General features: G+C 42.0%; 1 protein-coding gene across 1 annotated transcript in view; it reads right to left on the bottom strand.

Annotated features, from left to right (window-relative positions):
* Positions 1 to 19,135, bottom strand: part of xkr6b (XK, Kell blood group complex subunit-related family, member 6b) — a 53,511-nt gene that overhangs the window by 5,400 nt on the left and 28,976 nt on the right. Inside the window, exon 2 of the mRNA XM_069158297.1 lies at positions 337 to 533. Within this exon, the coding sequence (XP_069014398.1) occupies positions 337 to 533 (197 nt within the window). The remainder of the gene's footprint in view (positions 1 to 336; positions 534 to 19,135) is intronic.

The raw sequence follows: 19,135 nt of genomic DNA, 5'->3' as shown, positions 1-19,135 counted from the left end.
ATGGCATTTCTATAGACACCCCGACCGAGAGGGGTATCACTTGTTATGATTGAATTGCCTTCCTTGGGGGAATGTATTGCATGAGGAGGCTGGAATTGTAAAAGAGGTTTCAATAACAAGAGTGATGAATGTTGGTAAGTGGATACAATGGAGGAGAACGTTGCAGTCAGTGAATAAAGTGATATGAGAACTTCACAGAAAAGCAAGCTGTAGAATATGGAAGCACCTCATGTGACACCCACAGCTCAAGTGTGACAATGTAAAAAAAAAAATGACAGCAGGATGTGTTGAACTACATGCAAAGAGTTGCTCGTAGAGCCTTCGGGAGCCCCTTACACTGCAGCCACTCCGCCTTGTTGCTCTGGATCATGATGCAGAGCTGCAGCACCAGCTGAGGGGCGCTTTCTAAGAAGGTCTCCAGCAGTCGCAGCATGTTGACATCGGCATACTCATACATCATAGCCCAGTAAAAGCGCCGTTGGTTCTCCTTCTGCCGGTGGCTTTGTATGCCAAGGTACATGGTGCGGATGTACCTGCAGACAGAGAGATAGGACAGAGAATTAGACAGGTCCAACATCTTTGTGTCTTTAACCATGGCCACAATAACATTAATACAACAGACAGTGAGGTTTTGTTACCCACAGAAGTGTACACTGTAAAGTCACTTATCACGAGTTTTGACAACACTAGATGGCATTCTTAGCTACATTTCTAATACACAGAGAGCATATCCAACGGCACTGGTAGGCGTGTGTTGGAGTATTTGTCGAATAATAAATAACTTATTACTTGATTACATTTCAATTTTAAAGAACTTTCCTCAACACAAACAACTCACTCGCAAAGCAGGAAGTTGTAGGGTTAAAACCACAATAAAACACAGGGGGGGGGCAAGAAAGTACCTAACACCAATGTAAATACAAATGAGAAAAATATTTAAACTGTGAGACTGGAAGAAAAAAAAAACATACCCAAATCTAAATAAACCCCACCTCTTTCTACTTTCTAATAACCTTTAGCACACGGTAAATCATACCCATCTGCATCTATCAGTGAGTTCTGAATTATTTAAAGTACATTTTCAGATGATTCAAGTCAATAAAGTTGACTTTAGTGGTACAAACATTTTGAGGATCTGGCAAAAATGAGTGGATTTTGAGTGATAAAACTGCTACAATGGAATAGAAATAGTTGAATCCAAACAGAAGTATGACTTGTAGTATGTAAGAAAGCTGGAACAGAAAATCCCACCTCTTCCTCTGCCAGATTCAGTCTACATCCATCTCACAAAGTCTCCTAATCAAAAGAAGTGTTTCCCTGTTTCCCTGAGCACAAAGCTACTTACTACTTGCGTGTCTCGGAAACTCCACAAACTGACACTGCCTTGAGTAAAACAGCAATGAGAAAAACTTCACTGGTATGACCTGATTAAAAAAAAACGTTTTACAATCATCTCTCTGGCCTCTGAGGGTGTGGTTATTGGACTTATTAGACGATTTATATAGTAAATAAGGCAATAATCATCCACTTAAGTGCATCACATGACTCATACGGACAAGCTGGTGCAATGACTATTTTCCTGAGGGAAGGGGTTTCATAACGGTGAAGGGATTCTGGTGAAGCCAGAGAGATGGTAGGTAATGCAGCCGAGAAGTGGCGGCTAATTGAATCCCGCTCATGTTGCAATCAAAGCCGCACCACTTCTTTTTTCTTTTAAAGGATAAGGCTCCGAAAGTCATTGCGTACTGATGAACTAAAAACGTAAGATGTTCAGGGCTGAGCTATAGCTAATTAAGATAATGATCTCCTTAGGGTATGGATTTGTTTTGAAATGTAATGCTGCAGTTTGAGCTGCCAATTACCATGCACAGAAGAAGGCAAGTAAACAATGACGAGAAAAATGTTTAGCAGATCGAAGATTTGGGCAGGAACGTCACAACAGCTTAGAAATCCCCCCCGTAAAAATATCAATCTGTCCGACAAAAGAAAATCAAAACACAACATAATGAAGTACAACAGCAGTGCGGCTGGTTTTTAATGCTGTGCAGCCCATAAACAAATTTTAACCCCTTAAATGAGTTAACCCAGTTTTGGCAGTAGAGAAAACGGTCACTGGAATCATATATGATAGTTATAGTAGTTTAATGTTATCTCAACAGTGACTTCAACTACTGCACACTGGGTGGTAGCTACTGTTGAGATAACATTAAACTACTACTACTGCAGCTGCAGGGTCTATCTGCCTGAGCTGGCAGAGTGGCCAAATAAATCCAGCACTTGATGTGAAGGCAGTCAGGCGAAGACAATAGTGTAGCAAGGACAGAAAGAGACTAGACAGTAGCACTCCTCAAAACAAATTGAGAGGCGAAAGATCTAAATCCAGTTCCTAACAGTGAGACATGAAATTCACTGCAGCAGAACAAACAAAACCAAAAAAATGCTTATGAGTGGTTTTCAACATAATTAGCTTTTGCATTGGCTGTTGGGTGTGAGATTACTGTTTAATTTCAAATGAGGTGGAGAACAGTGCACTGTAAAGAATGCATTGTCAAGTCACTTATTGTTTTGACTGAGCATTAAGTGTTAACCAGCTCCTATTTACCATACAATTACAATTAATGCACTAGACTTTCAATTAATCGTGACTAAACATGGGAACATAATACACATGTGGTACATAATAACATACATGTTTACTGGAGCTCATGATAATTAATGGCCTTTCCATGGGCTATTGTTTTCCTGGAATGATAAATACATGATGAATATAATTACCCTGCAACATGAGAACATGGTGAGACATTAATTTTGATTTGACATATTTCCTCTGATCTGAAGAAAATTTATTTATGGTGGATATTTTGCATAATTATTATTTACAATATAATTTGTTCGTATGGAGAGGTTCAAAACTAAATAAGAGATATCAAAGCACAAACTAGGAAGCTAAATTGGATTTGTCTGGATTTTTTTTCACCTTCTGCTTCCCTTTTCTTTTTCTGACACAGCTGGCAACCCTCTGCACGGTCCAGTCAGTCAATTAGTTTCATTAAAACTGGGAAACAAACTGAGGAAATTAAACAATGGGGTGCCAAAACTTCCACACACAGTTACTCTAGCTACAATATCACATTAAAGCCTTGAGAAACTAGACATGGTGCATTTTAGTAGTTGAGCTTTCACGTCAGAAGTGTAAAAGAATTCATGTTAAAATTTGGTTGACAAATGCAGAAAAACAATGTTTTGTCATGGAATGTAGAGTACACAAAGTTTTTGTCAGTCTAAGGTCTATTGTGTTAACACTTTGATGGTTATATTCTCTTCTACTGGAGTTGAGGCTGCTAATGCGTAGAGTAATCAAAATCAGAGAAATGACTGGCCAGGAGAAGAAATTTCGGAGCGCACGGTCGGCGTTTTTTTTTTTTTTTTCTCAGGACAGTGGACAAGGGGAACAAGAGAGGGGGCAAGATGGACAAAAGTTTTTTGGGATCAATGGCTCTGGGCTGTAAGAGGCACTATTATATCCAGAGGTAAAGGCTGGCATTCGGTGACATTTTCAGTCAGACTGGTAAATGTCAGCTGGAACAAGTCAACCCCACTCCCTCACTAATGACATGCCACAGAGACCTATGCAGGCCCTTTGTCTCCAAGCCCCGGTTTCCATTAGTCTGCGTTCCACTGGTACATCTCACTGGTTTGTAGTGCCTCTGTCAGAAACTGTAATCTTCATGGCCTCCGTCGCTGTCCCGCTTTGAAGAAACTAGATTCCACAGCCATGTTCGAAGCTTTGAGAAGCTGTACTTTGGCACAGCGGTGCTTCGAGCTAAGTGCTAATGGCAGCATGCCAACACGCTCCCCCTGATAAAGCTAACAAACTGATGCTAAGCACGTTTACCACCATCACCACCTCAGTTTAGCATAGTAGCAGGCTGACTTTTCTTAATTAGCATTTTCTTTTTCTTTTTTTTTGTTGACCTAATTGCATTAGATGAAACCACAAATACGGTGATGCTCGAGGAAAAGTCAGAGAATCCCCAAAGTCAACAGGGTAAATTAGCTAAGAACCATAAATATAAACAATTCTGTTACAATCCATCTAGATTTTGAGATACCAGAGAGAGATTAGAGATAACACAACTGATGATGGAAAGTCAGTGGATTAACGATGGGATTTATTCTCCTGTCATCATAAATATCAGTACTAAATCTAGAAGCAATCCATCTGACAGTTGTTGCAACATTTCAGTAAGAACCAATAATGTGGTAAAGGGTTATTTCACAGCTCTGTAATTTAGATTTTGTTTATTAAACAATGTAATTTGTTACTATACCTGTAAGACAAAAGAGACAATCTTCTGTTATTATTCAAAGAATAAACAACAATAAAAACAAATAAATATTCACTTAACTTTATATTGACATTTTTAATTCAAATGTTCATATATGTTTTACCAAATGACATCTTAGTGATCTGCACTTACAGTATAGAGCGCCTTTTCACCTCAGCAGTCTAAAAGCACTTTACAATTTCCATGCCAGGTTCTCGCCTGCCATCGGCAACAACTTGGGATTCAGAATCTTCCCGAGGACACTTCGGCATGTGGACAACCAAATGATTAGCAGACAACCCGCTCTACCATCTGAGCCACAGCCGCCCACCGTAAAATCGGACAAGCACTGCCAAACCTAATACAGTAGCGGGGTTGGAAGAAAAGTTATTAAATATTTGTACAACATTGTACAAATTTCATGGCAACCTGTCCAGCAGTCGGTGAGATATTTCACTTTTTCCATAAATCTTTGATTTGGTGGACCAACCAACAGCCCGGCAATGTCACTCTTTGAGCCACGCTGCAAATAGTTAAAAAATGTCTTGGATGCTACACCAAGGTATGGACGCCTGGTCTGATATTTCCTGACCACTAGCAGTATTAGTCAATGCTTGAGCTCATCATTTCTTTTATACTTCCTGTTATGCAATAATTCATACTTCAGCTCAAACCTTAAATAAGAGCTGTCATTTACTCACATATGCCCCTTCCCTCTCTGATAAATACACTTTGTTAGTTCATATTTCCTTAGTTTCAGCAAAAAAAACTTGTACAGTTAAACACTGTGGGTTTCAGTGCTGTCAGAAAAATCGGAGCTCACTTCATCACGTCTGCAACACACACGGGCGCATTCCTTCACAAGAATCTCACACACATCCTGCGATTGTGATACACACTGTTAACACTCCCACTGAGCCTTTTCAGATGTAGTAACACAAATGGCTTCCGAAAAAAACAAGCATACACACACACACACACACACACACACACACACACACACACACACACACACACACACACACACACACACAAACACACAAACACACGTCCTGTACAGATACACACATGAACGCAGAAACATGCCAGCGCTGTAGGTAATAGGGGATTTCCTTTCTATTTCAGACACATTTGTCAGATGGATCCCCGGCTCTGTCATTCCCACCTCGCCTCCCACCCTCGCTCCACTTAGGCTGTGGTCTCCTCCTCGATGCTCCTCTCTCCCCACTTCCCTTTTAGCTCCATAGCTCCTCTACCGGGCTCCTCATGAATTATTTGTGGCGAGATCATAGCGATCACTCATGGCTCGTTAAGCAGCGTATGCACGGCCTAACAGCTCGACGCGGTGCCGGGGTCATGTTCCAAGCCCAGCCGTCTGCCATAGCTGTCACAGTCCACAGTCCACCATTAACCCCCCCCCCCCCCACCACACACACACACACACACACACACACACTCCTCCATCACCACACAAGACACTACACACGCATGTAATCACAAACAAGTTTGCCTGCATCCTAAATTGACCAATTGAAGAAAGAGATGTGGTGTAAAGCCAATATATGAAACTGTAATAACAATGTTTGCATGAGTAGACATCTTGAGATCGAAGCACGAGCTGCAGTGAGCGACAGTTGGGAATGACAAACACACACCATGTGGAAGACTTGGCTACGTTGTCCCTTCCTCTCCTCCAAAGTCATTGACCGGTGAGTCATCCAACCACCCTTCCACTAATCCCTTGAGTGGGTGGTTAGAAGGATCACACACACACACACACACACACACACACACACACACACACACACACACACACACACACACACATACACACACACACCTAGCCAAGTTTAACAGCATCTGTCTTCTATGTCATGCTCGTGGGAAGACTCAGCAGCTCAGACCACATTCATATCTTGTCATAAGCTGATTCATAAGAAGATCACAAGTACTATTACAGCAGCACGAAGCAGAGTTTATGCATCATCTGTAACAGGTAGAATCTCGTAGAATACTGTGCATGGGGGACATATAACATATGCAAGGCCTGGGGCTTTATTAAAAGTGTGTGTGTGTGTGTGTGTGTGTGTGTGTGTGTGTGTGTGTGTGTGTGTGTGTGTGTGTGTGTGTGTGTGTGTGTGTGTGTGTAAGGTGGAGGCAATGCCAGCTGCAATGAGTCACACCCTGAGTCACTCCGAGGGGCTGCACATCGACTCTCAATGAGGTTTAAACCTCCTTTATCAGGGAGATTTACATTTCTATCCCTCTTTTGCCGGGTATCTTTACTTCTCCGTGTCTGTCTCCCTTTTCATAACTCTCCCCAACAAACCGCCTTCCTCCGAGGTCAGAATTCAATTTCTGTGTGTGCCAATTTTTCTCCTTTTTTCAATGCGGATTTTTCTGAAGGAAGTGGCATGGGGTGTGTTTGGGAGAGGAGGGGGGCACTTACAGTAGGCACTGCCTCCTTCTTGCCCAGTTACATTATATCAGCAATTCTATTCATCATGAATTCAACTTCTTATGTTGTCCAAGAGTATTGTTTGAAAAAATACTGAAACCTTTTGACAAAGCAATTACATTACATTACATTAATGCAAACTCCATAAAACAGAGCAAAACACCTTGCAACAATCAGTTAATAACTAGATGATTGACAGAAAATAATTCGGCAGCTACTGTAATAAATGATCAATTGTTGAAGTCATTTTTTTGAGCCGAAATTCCAAACATTTGATATTTTTAGCCTCTCAAAGTTGAGGATTTGCTCATTTTCCATGTTTTATACTGTAGTAAATTTAATAATTTGGGGTTTTGGACAGTTCATGGACAAAATGAAAGATTTGATGGCATCACCTTATGCTATTTCAAATTTTAATGGTTATTTTTTTGATAATTTATAATGTTTTACTGTCTAAAGATAATGTTCAAGGATACCAGTGTATATTACGGTCACTGTAAAATGTGGAAAACTGACATGATAAAGATCCATTATTTCTCAATTCTTCTCAACCTGGTGCTATCAGACCTAAATTCACTGCATGAATATATGGATTTGGCCACACCCGACAGGAAAATGTTTCCAGTCATCGCATCCACATTGGCGTAGACCTTGGATTAATTTTGAAACTACTGAAGCAGCCTTTAACTAATCAGCAAAACTTAGCGAAACTCCACCAATTAAAACTATCAATCAAAAAGAAAAACACGCCCGACTTCAACATCATCGCTCCTGGTTGCTGATTGGTCCAACCTTTAAAGTGGCTGAGCAAACTACAAAAAGGATTCCAGACTATAATTACAGCATAGAAAACTGAAGCCATGAGCAACTCTCTCAAGTCTGTCTGTTTCAAATACTGCGCCTTTCAGTAGGTTTCCTTCTTTTAGTGGGAATAGCCAGAATTAGGAAGTAGCAATCAAAGTAGAGAAATAAAGACATAATCTTCTTCTCTTCATGATCGTGTGTAGCCTTTTTGCAAACACTTACATACTGTTTGTAAGTGCAACAACAAGTCCTGTTGTTGCTTTCTGTCAAGGTGTGATGAGGAATTTTTTTTTTATTTTTTTTTTTTTTATTTTTTTTTTATCTCCCACAGCTCAGTTGCCTCACTCAGATGGCAGCAATGGGAACACACAGATTGCTGTACGTACAGTATATAGGAATGGCTAATTGCTTTTATAGCGAACCTTGATTTTTAAAGGAAAACATCATCTTTTCACTCAGCCGTAGTGAGGTCAGCAGCACGGGTCAGCTGAAGAGAAACTGGCAGGGATTGGTCAAGGGCACTTCAGGAGGCAGGATCACGAATCAGTGTTCTTTTACTCTTTTCAGTGAATGAAAGCAACGTTGATGCCAGTGTGGTGTTATTCATCAGAGGCCAATTCGTACAATGCCACAGAAAACATTGGTGCATACAAAAATGTGAATATATATATGGGATTGTTTTTAAGGATTTCTGCACTTTCCGGAAACACTTTGTGGCTCAGTGGGCTTCAACTTTAACAGCACACCACTGATCCTACATCAGATATGTCCTTATCCTCCTTATGGCGGTGAATAGCCCTGGATGAAAGGCTGGCTGAGTCTAGATCTAAGTCCCACAGGCGAGTCACTCACATACAAACACACAACGATGTGCGACCAGCGCCTTTGGGCGATTCCTACACCGGGAGCTGCTGGAATGTTGAAAGGAGAACAGGTTGACATGATGCAAGCTGAAAGCGATGGGGAGCGGCAGGCGGAGATGAGAGATGCTGTGTCAACTCTGTTTTGCCCTGTCAGCTCTCGGAGTTCATAATGATTAACCAACGCTGACGTCTTGACTAAATATTATCACTGTAATTATAACACGTCAAACATACACACCATTTTATTTGGTCTGATTCTGATTCATTATGGACTTTTTGCTTTTCAAATGAATTCATTTGAGTTAATCTGAACTGGCTTTATCCAGCTGGGTTTAATCTTGAAACTGGAGACAAGACAGGTGGCGTTCACATCCAATCATTCAGACTGGTGGGATAAAAAAAAAAAATTCAATCAGCTTTCTAGTTGCCGTTCTGACTCAGAGATATCAAAAGGTAACCATAAAAAATATAATAAAATAAATAACCAACTCAATAGCATCCCAACGCAGGTATGACACCCATTGGTTCAGTAGCAGACACCGTGTGAGTGTCACATTTTGCTTCGACTCTGCGTGAAAAGGCGGGTGCTTTACGTATACGCATCGAAAACCAGGTGGTTAAGGTTAGAAAGAAATTATGGTTTAGGTTAAAATAATTAATTTCCCGTAAGTATTGTTACGTACGTCATGAAAATGACCTAATGTGAGATAAATTCTGTGCATAATGTTGCTTAAAATATATTATTTTTTTTTTAGCTTTCTCACTGACTGGAACACCAGTCTCCCGGGTAAAAGACCTGCGTTTGTTGCACCCTCTTTACTTCTGTATTCTTTGCACTTTGTCACATGACCTACATCACAAGACTTCCTTCTTCAACCCTGACCACACATACATGTACTTTTTAGGCAAGGCAAAACCTGACACTGACATGTTATTCTCAGACTCAGATGTTAAAGAAAACGGATTTTGTTTCGCAAACAAATGTCGCAACATTTGATGCCACGCATCTTTTTGATGAACGGCAACATCAGAAAGCTTCCTCGTCTCTCTTCTCTGTCTGTGCAGATAGCAACCACCACGTATATTAGCTTTCCTCTGGGCTGTACCCTTTCTCTTTTCAAAACTGCATAGTCAGTTATTAGTCACTATTAGCAACGATCCTCAGGTACCCCAACTCATTGAGCTGTGATCATGTGACTATGTGTGACCACTAAGATGAAAGAAAAGCAGGGAGGAGAGGAGGGGAAAATGAAAACGAGAGGGAAAGATATAAGGTGCACGTTTGACAGCGGAGGATGGAGAAAAGAGAGGAATAGGAAAGATAAGAAAACGGCGAGAGGAAGGAGAGCACACAAGACAAAGAAATGAGGTCCACGAGTCACATGATCAAGGCCTCTCTGCCTTCAGATGGATGACACCCAGAGATCCGGGCTGATTGAAGATAATTTCAGCGCGTTCTCCAATAATGGACTGAAGCATGATACGGATAAGGATGTGCAGATTCGGTATCGGTGCTAAGCCTTGCCTTTCAGATACAAACGGCCATTGATCACTTCAGCTGAGCATTAGCAGCTATCAACAGCTCTGGGGCTGCGCTATCCAATATCCAAATGGGTAATCAGATGACGGGGAAGCTTAATTAAGTGATTGATTTGATTCAACACTTAAAATTAAAAGTATATAATGCAGCTCGGACCAATATCATCAAATGGAGATGGAAAGTATACACCACACCTGCAATCACCTCAGTCTGGATTTGAAATCTGAGAGGTTTAAGAAGGAGATCCCACTTGTGACATTTCACCAAAATCTTACTACAGACATGTTTACAGCCTTTTCTCATTCAAAATTTCAACAGGCAGCGTGGCAATCAGTCTCAAGTTAGTTTATGACTAATTAGCTGAAGGTCAGCGGGAGAATTTTCAGCTCTTCTGCCTAAAAGTAACTTGATTTTTGAAAAATGAGCTGCTGCCAATTAATCAGCAACTGTTTCAGCTCCAAAACGCTTTTCGAAAATTTTTATGTTGAACAATTTCAGGATTTTGCCGCTAATAAGATCCGCTCTCACTCTCCATATTCATTAGTATAGATTTGAGTGTTTTTAAGGACTGAGCTTTGTGATTTGTTGTTTGCTTTTTAAAGCTTAAAGCTGCAGTAACATTTCTGAATTACCCTCTGAAACACGGCATGTTGCGGCTAGTTTCACATCTTTATATCGAATGAAGAATTCTAAACCGTAGTGCGCGCATACGCACACAAGCACACACACACACACACACACACACACACACACACACACACACACACACACACACCATGCTGCTATATGACTCCTTCCATTACTGAGAAAAATGTGTCCCTCTGAGCTTAAATATTAGGAGAGGAGCTTCTTACAGTAACAGCAATTTGTCTCGCTGCTACCTTAAAATGCTTTTTTTTTTTTTTTTTTTTTTTGGGAGAGAAATACCCTGACAGCCTAAAGTGAAATCCTCTTTGTCTCTTCCTGTCCTGCCGTCTGTCTTTCACTCTCTGTCTCCCCACCCCTCCTGCACTGTTTTGTGGCTGCTCTTCAACTAGAGGAAGGGCGAGATTATGTACGGATTAAGAAGAAAAGGCTTGACCCACTTGCTTTTCAAAGAGTACCAAACCAAAAAAGGGCCATGTGGAGGCTGGCTTTCACTCTGCGTCAGCACTTCTGTTGTAATGTGCGAGACACTTGAAGCTCATGTTTATTGCTCTTAAGACTATAATTAGCAGGCCTGGCTTATGGTGTTTAAATGCTTCCCTGACTTACTGACTGATTGAAAGTTCTCTGTGTAAATCTCCTTTGTGACTGCTCAGTTTTTTACTACCCCCCCAAACAAAAAAAATCCTAATCACCTCCACAGCACAATTTTTTTTTTTTTTTTTTTTTTTTCAAGGTTTGATGGTTTTGCTTGCAGGTTAGGTGGCATTTTACATTTTTCAAGCCCCGAAGATAACACGAGAATGGAGGCGAGAGCCAAGTCAGCACACAAGGAGGAAGGGGGAGGAAGGAGGATGGGAGGGGGGTCGGTCGGAGATAGAGAGGAGAGGCAGTGGAGATAACCGCCAAGAAAGTGGAGGAGAGCAGGCAAGAGGAGGAGAGAATAGAGAGAATGACAGTGTGATGTAGTGACAGAGGAAGTGGGAGAAGGCGAGAGAGGCAGGGAAAGTGGCGAGACAGAGACACAAGGAAAAGCTACTGGGAAGTGAGAGGAGAGTGAGAGGAAGGGGAGTGAGATAGAATGAGACCCAGGAGGTAAACTAATCACCGAGCACGCAATGCAATTTTCTGGCTGTGTGCCTCCACCCCACCGTACTCCTCCCTCCTTTGCGCTCCTTCCATCCCTCCATTCACCCCCCCCTCCCCCCTCTCCCCCCTCTCCCACACACACACACACACACACACACACACGTCTCGGGGGCGCTTTTTACTATTCCGCTCACACACACTGTCTCTCGCTCCTCTATCTATCAGACTGTACCATTTCACTGCTCCCCTCTTCTCTTTAGTACCGCTCTGTAATCCCCCTCTGGCTCCCAAAAATGGATCGAGCCACTCTGGCCATTAACATTTAAAAAAATATATAAGCTGTAAATGAAGGAAGAGGGAGTTTTAATGGAGAGGTTTGGGTGACCCTGTATAATTTTCAATATGTAGTGCTGAATAAGGTTTTTTTTTTTAGGTTTTTTTTAGGGGTTTTCATACGGCTCTGTGATGGGGTTTGCGTGTGACAAGGTGAATGATGGGAAAATACAACTACAGTCAGTGAGAGTGTGTGTGTGTGTGGGGGGGGGGGAAATAATAAAACGGCATCTGTCTTTTCGCATCTGTGCATGCGTGTGCGTAGCGTGCGTTTCCCCCTTAGGTGAAGGCATTTAAGAAACGTTTGATAAGGTTTGAAAGTGTGTTGAGTCTTTCTCCCGAGAGCGTCGGCGGCGCCTGCCTGCCTGCCTCACTGTTTTGCAGCGCCTTGATGATGATGATAGATGTTCACTCCAGACATGCAAATAAAGGAGGCGGCTCCCCAGAACTGCGCACATGCTCTTACTCTCAAACGCACGCACAGGCAAACACGCACACGCACGCGGGCGCACGCGCACACACACACACACACCAGCACATGTGTAACTATGATCAAGTCATCCATTGATATATTAATCTTCCTCTTTAGGGAATATACCCCCGGGAAAATGCAGAAAGCTCCCACACAAAGCAGTCTCCAAAAAAAAAAGAAATGCCCTATTTTCACAGGCGCAGCGACTGGAGAGGAAGATTAGTCACATAACACGCTCATTTGAAAGATAGAAACCTTTCTCTCAGCGAAAGGTGCGAAGGTATGAGAGGAAAGCGAGGTCTGGCTCATTATTGACATGCAGTATGTCACCTCATCCATCATAAGTGACACTGCTGCCGCACCACCGAGGCTTATGGAGACACACAACTAGACAAACACACACACGCACGCAGACACACACACAAAAAAAAAAAAAAAAATGCAGAGGGACGCACAGACTACAGGATCAATTTCAGCAACGTTATCAAATTGTCACTCTTGCACAACAGTATCGCTGCGCACATCGTCTCTGTCTGGCTCACACAACAAACAAACAAAAAAAAGCAGCGCGCGTACGCGCACAAATTAAGCTTTAGCACAGATGTCAGCCCCTAAAGCACATCATGGACACTACTCATGCATAAAACACTCATAAATGCTCACGCATACACTCGTGCGCACACAATCACATTTCTACAGCAGACTTCACACCATCGCACTGTGCCAATACGGGAAAGCCCCGAGCCCTGTGCTAACCTGAGGGGATCCAAATGACACAAAGCATACGTGTGAGCCCCCAACTGCCAGTCACTGACAGGCCCGCTGAGCAGGACTTGTTGTGACAGATCAAAATATCAGCCGGGCAGGCGCCGGGAAGGAGAAAGACAGGCAGACGATGAAAGAGAAAGCACATTGCGTGGCCATCGGAACAACTAATCCTGAGATATTTTAGCAATACCGGGGTGGTTTGAGGTCACAGACGGGTACTATTGCAGCCGGGCTGCTCAGCAGGCTGGGATATATAGTTACTGACGGTGAGGGAGAAAAAAAAAAAAAAATGAATAGTCATCATCCTTCAGGAACACACAAACACTCTGGCAGAGCTGTGTTGGGGGTTTGGGAGGGGGGGAATACCGCTCCTGCACATTGCAGCATTTTCACCCCCATAAACAGCTTCCTCCCACCACCCAAACACCGGCTAACACAATATGATATAAATCCTCTGACACAGTAGCCGAGATTCACGGTGTCAGCTCTTAAAAATGCACACACACATGCAAACACACACAGGGGAGCAGACATAACACACGCGTAACTAGAGTGAGAAGTCCTGGGTCTGCTTCACCTTTCTGGGCTGGGGGGATGGTTAGATGGACGGCAGGAGGGAAAAGAGATGGGGGGGGGGGGATCGATAGAGGTATCCTGAGAACCCTTCCTTATATCCATGAATCTATGCAGGGTAGACCGGATGCTGACAGGGCAAAGCCCCCCCCATCCAGACACAGGAGCTAGTCCTCCGAAGGGTCCTTCAATCAGGCCACGGACTGACTGGCTGTTGGAGCAGATGCAAAAATCCCCTGCCATCAATAACAGCAGTGTGTGTACGGTATGGTCGCAGCTACGTCTTCTTGTCTGTGTCTTAAGGCTAAAAAGGAGAGGGCAGCGGCGTGTGATAAGATACACACTGTGTGTTGGAAGAAAAAGAAAACAGCAAAAATACTGTACTTCGTATCACGTGTTGACAATATGACAAGAGGGATGTGTGTTATTTTATGGAATAGCTTAAAGACAGTGTTGTTTGTAACCTCACCGGGATGTCAAAAAAAAAAATACACCGACATGTCTGACAGGTGCAAAGCGTGTATATTTGTAGTGTAAACAAAATGCTGGATCGTGAGCTGGCGTTGAATTTAAAGCTGTATTTCAGGAGAAGCTGAGGATATTAAACACTTCTCTTTCTTTAATTATGATGTTAAAGTCATAAACCTTCACCGGGCAAGATTCAATTGTCAATACAACACTGGCACCGTAGATACAGACCTCGGGAGGCCATCACTCACAGTACGCCAGTAACATGACATCTGTTTAAATGAAGGTCAATGAGTTCTTCCTGTTGTAAACACCTGTCATCACTACTTTGTGTGCAAGGCCTTTTCTGAAGTGTTTCAGCGACAGCATTTGACAGTTCTTCCACCGTTTCTGTGCTTAAAACATCTTTCATTTATTTATTTGATTTACTGTTTAAAAGTGACATGCGGCAACCAAATCTGGCTACAAGGTGAATGTATGTCAGTCATTGAACAGCAGATAACAACTAAGAATGGGAGAGGTTTTTATGAATATTTGAATAGTCATTCAAATCGATTAGTGTATGTGACTTAAGCTTTTCCCTATTTCCGTGTTTTTATTGGTACCTGGTTGGAACGAGTTACTCCCATCAGAAGGTGGAGGTAATGCACATAAAAGCCGTCTGCCAGCCGCCATTAAACAACGTATGGATGCTTCCAGGCTCCGGAGCTTTCCAGGTAAAACTGTGGAAGATTACATGCCACGCTGCGAACAGCAGAAACGACTTAAGCCATCAGAAAGTTCTGTGTGGAACTCCTTCAAAAAAATAAATGAAGATAAGATGCAGTGCAAACTCTGCGGGTGAAGCCAGCAGATCATCAGTCTACTGCAGTTATACACAGTCTTTAGAAAGTGAAGCACTGAACCACGATCCAGCCAGTGCTTGATTAATAGTCGAATAGTTCAGAGCGATTTTCGAATAGTATTTTTGTTTGAAATGCTCATAACTACTAACAACTAACAGCAGGGACAGTAGACTGAGAGGGTGAACTTGTCGACCCTAAAACCAAAACATTGGCCGAATATGCGAAAAAAAAAAGATGCAGAATTAGTGCTAAGTCTCTGTGGATTCATCACTGTGAATGATATGTGATATCTTTCCCATAGTTATTTGATCTATTATTCATGTAAATTAGCATTCCAAGGCCATTCATGAACTTGATGGCTAGGTGTGCCCTCTCTTCTCCCCTACACTGATTTAAATACTCAAAAGTCAGGATATATTGCTCAGCTATGATGTCCCAAAGTCACTGTAACTGCCACAACACTTAACAGGGCAGTTTCCACCCCCTCCAATTGTACAGATGTTCCATCTGAACAGACTAATGTTACACTGTTAAACCTGAGTGGAACCATGTTTCTCTCCATTAAAGCTTGTTCCACGCCATGTGAAACACAGGTCGGCCATTACCGCCGCAGAGCACTTTAAAGTTCAGGGGTGGACAGAGAGAGATAGGATGAAAGAAGAGAGGGTCTGCGGTTGTTTAGACGAGAGCTGAAATGAGGTTGTGTGTTTGTGTGTGTGTTTGTGTGTGTGTGTGTGTCTATGTTTGTGTATTTATCTGTGTGTTTGCCTCTAGTGTGGCTGGGAAAGTGAATGAGAAGCTGCCATAATACTTGGATATTATATCACGTCTATAGCTAAATGTATACATTATCATATCAGCATTACTTCTCGTAATTGGCTGCAATTAACATTATGAATTAACCAATAATATGACATCCAAAATTAAATATAGAAGCTTCATAATGAATTTATTTTACAAATTAAAGGCTCCTGATAATGTTATAATTGTAGTTGCCTTGGTGCACCATTTACATGTTTTTGTAACACAAAAGTTAAGCTTTAGTTTTACCATCAGGTACATGTGGTATATAAATAGCAACAGTATATTTGAACAACAATTTAAAGTTTATTTGAGATACGAAATGGCATGAACAGACAGAGAAAGAGAGATTGAGGGAGCGTCGGCGAGAGCTGCTGACTCCTGGGAGTTGCTAAGTGATGGTAACTGGAGTCCAACATGTTGCAGTCTGGGAAGTCTCCTGATGAATAGGAGGGAGAGAGAGGGCAGCGGAGGAGGGATGGGAAGGAAGGCAGGAGAAAACCTAGCCGTGTGATGTACGGGCACCGCGCCAAGGCGTCCATTTCATTCACAAAACCCCCGAGCATGTCCAACCTGAGGCTGAACAATCTGCTCCTACTCAGCCCAGGGGAGAAAGGAGAGGAAGCTCTCCCCCCTCCTCCTCCTCCTCCTCCTCCTGCTGCTCCTCCTTGTTTGCTTTCATCTTATTCCCTCCCTCCTTTGTTTTTTTCCCCCTATTTTTGTTGTTGTCATTAGGCCTTCCCCTGCTTTTATTTTCTTATTATGCAGCATCTCTTTGGATGTTCCAACTAGACCTACCAGCCAAACTCATGTTGCTTTGGGAATCCCTGGCTCAGTTTAATGATGTCTTTTCCAAGTCTGAAATGAGTCGTTTGGCAAGAAACGCAATGCATTTCTTATGTCTTTCATCTTTAATTGAGAGGAAATAAAATGCTAACTGTACCTGAACACTGACCATCAGCCACACACTTGTACTATCAGGGCCAAGTAACTGCAGTAATTAACTGAACCAAAGTGGTCTACGTGCCAATATTGCATCCTACTAAAGTTACAGTAGAAAGTAGAAGTAGAAAATGTGGTTTCATTTTTTTTTCATAAAAAGCATTTAGTCTGACATGAAGCTTCTCAACTCACCCTGACCCTCGGGTAATTTGAGTCAGAGGAGCTGCTTCAGTTTTTCGGGTCATCGTTTTGGAGAAGAAAAAAAACCCAACAACAACTGCATATGCAAAAAAAGATGAGTCAGTAAAAGATGATCAGAACTTGGACAGTTCTGTGCAGCTCTCTCTCCACTTTACGAAGCACGCAGGGAGCCTGGAACCAGCAAAAGAGAGGAACTAGAAACCCTGACGCCGAGTCAAAATGTGAAAAACTTTACTGTTCATAGTTCAGAATTCGTGTCAAGAGCGCATTGGAAATTCTCATTACACACCCAAACAGTCACAGGTGCAGCCCACACGCTGCAGTGATATTTGCTATGACTCATGACTGTTGTGTGTTTATGTACATGTCTTTTGGTGTGTAGGAGTATGATTTCTGAAAAAAAAAATTTCTGTCCTCATATGAACTTTTGTGCCTGCATGCATATTCTGTTCAGACCACAAGTACTCACACAATTACACATCATTTGTGTGCTTTAAGCTTTGTGCTTCAAGAAATATGTAAGTGTCCATTTACTTTTGAGCATTTGCATTTCAGGCACTGTGCGTTAAGAGAACTATCTCCCACACAGTTCTTTCTATTTTCATGCAAACCTGCTCAAATTACAGCTGACACTTGGCACTTTAATGTAGTATGTATTATTTTAGTTCAAACTGAATGTGCTGAAGCGTAGAGCCTGAAGCGCAAATAAATGTAGAACTGTCCAAATACTTATAATCTGGGCTGTCTGTATGGATTTTTCATTTACAAGCTAAGAATTCTGCAGATCGCATCACAGGATAAGAAGTTAAGGGTGCACAGCCAACTGCAGTAAAAAAAAAAATAAAAAAAAACACGAAACAAAAAAAGACCTCGGGATGTAAACAAGGGACATTTTGTTATGGAGTATGATTTTGAGTCCAAAACAGCAGTTGGAGCATGACTTTAGGAGCAGGGGAGAGAGGAAGATCAGGAGGAGGAGGAGGAGAGGCAGAAAAAGTAGGACAGAGATGTGTGGGCTTGGCTCTGGAAGGACGATGGCTCTAATCAGGACTGAGCAGCTGCTATTACTCCAGCACTCTCTCAGGGAGGGAAGGCAAAACCATACTCATGCTTTAACATCAGGGAGGAAAATCTAAATGACGCAGAATCCTGTTAAGAAGCAGCGCATAGCCTTTGAAAAATCAGGAGTTGAATTTGGAGTTTCTCCTGTCGTGCTATATAAACGTTGTGATAGCTTAGTAGAATGCATCTGCAGATAAAAATGATCAACGTGGACCTAATGAAAAACCTTCTATGAACTTTACTGATTTGACTGTCTCTTTCAACAAAAAAGCAATAACTGTCACTCAGTGAACCCCCGTCAACTCAGGCCTGTTAAGTTCTACAGTTTTCTCGCCATGTTGAACCATTGTGCATGCGGCTATTAGTCAGTCCCCCAAAGACTTTGTTTTGTGATTGTTGCGATTAAAAATGCTTTCAAGTGATTTTCTTGCAGGAATTGATAAAAATTGCCAGTCAAAGAAAAATATACATTTGATTTTTTAAACTACTCCCGAATAAAAAGTCATATCTATTTAATTCACAATAATTAACAAGCATATTGCAAATCACTGAAATATTTTAAATAATAATATCACAACCAGCACATTCACCGAAGAGTATTTCCCAACTGTGAGAAGCCAGCAGCCTCAGCCAGCTATCAGATTTTAGGCTATTAGCAGCGCTATTCAGCTGTCTGTTGGATTTGGGGAAGTTTACTCTCGAGCAACCCCGGCCAATGTTACCCAAGATAGAGTTTTCATCATCCTAAAACCCTTTTTTTTTTTTTTTTTTTTTTTTTTTTTTATCTTGTAACATTAAAAGATAACATCTAATTTTTAGTGATAAGTCTGCCACCACTTTGACTTTAAACTGAATTTGTGCCGTGCGAGAAGACACAACTTGACAGAGCTAATAACAGCTGGGGTGCGGAATTCAGCTAATAGTCAGTTTGTCGTCAAACCCA

Source organism: Embiotoca jacksoni, unplaced genomic scaffold (assembly GCF_022577435.1).
Source record: "Embiotoca jacksoni isolate LCO1_2020_lvr unplaced genomic scaffold, fEmbJac1.0.p SCAF_23, whole genome shotgun sequence".
Taxonomy (NCBI): domain Eukaryota; kingdom Metazoa; phylum Chordata; class Actinopteri; family Embiotocidae; genus Embiotoca; species Embiotoca jacksoni.
The sequence above is the reverse complement of the archived record's forward strand: the minus strand, read 5'-3'. Positions and strand labels throughout refer to the sequence as shown.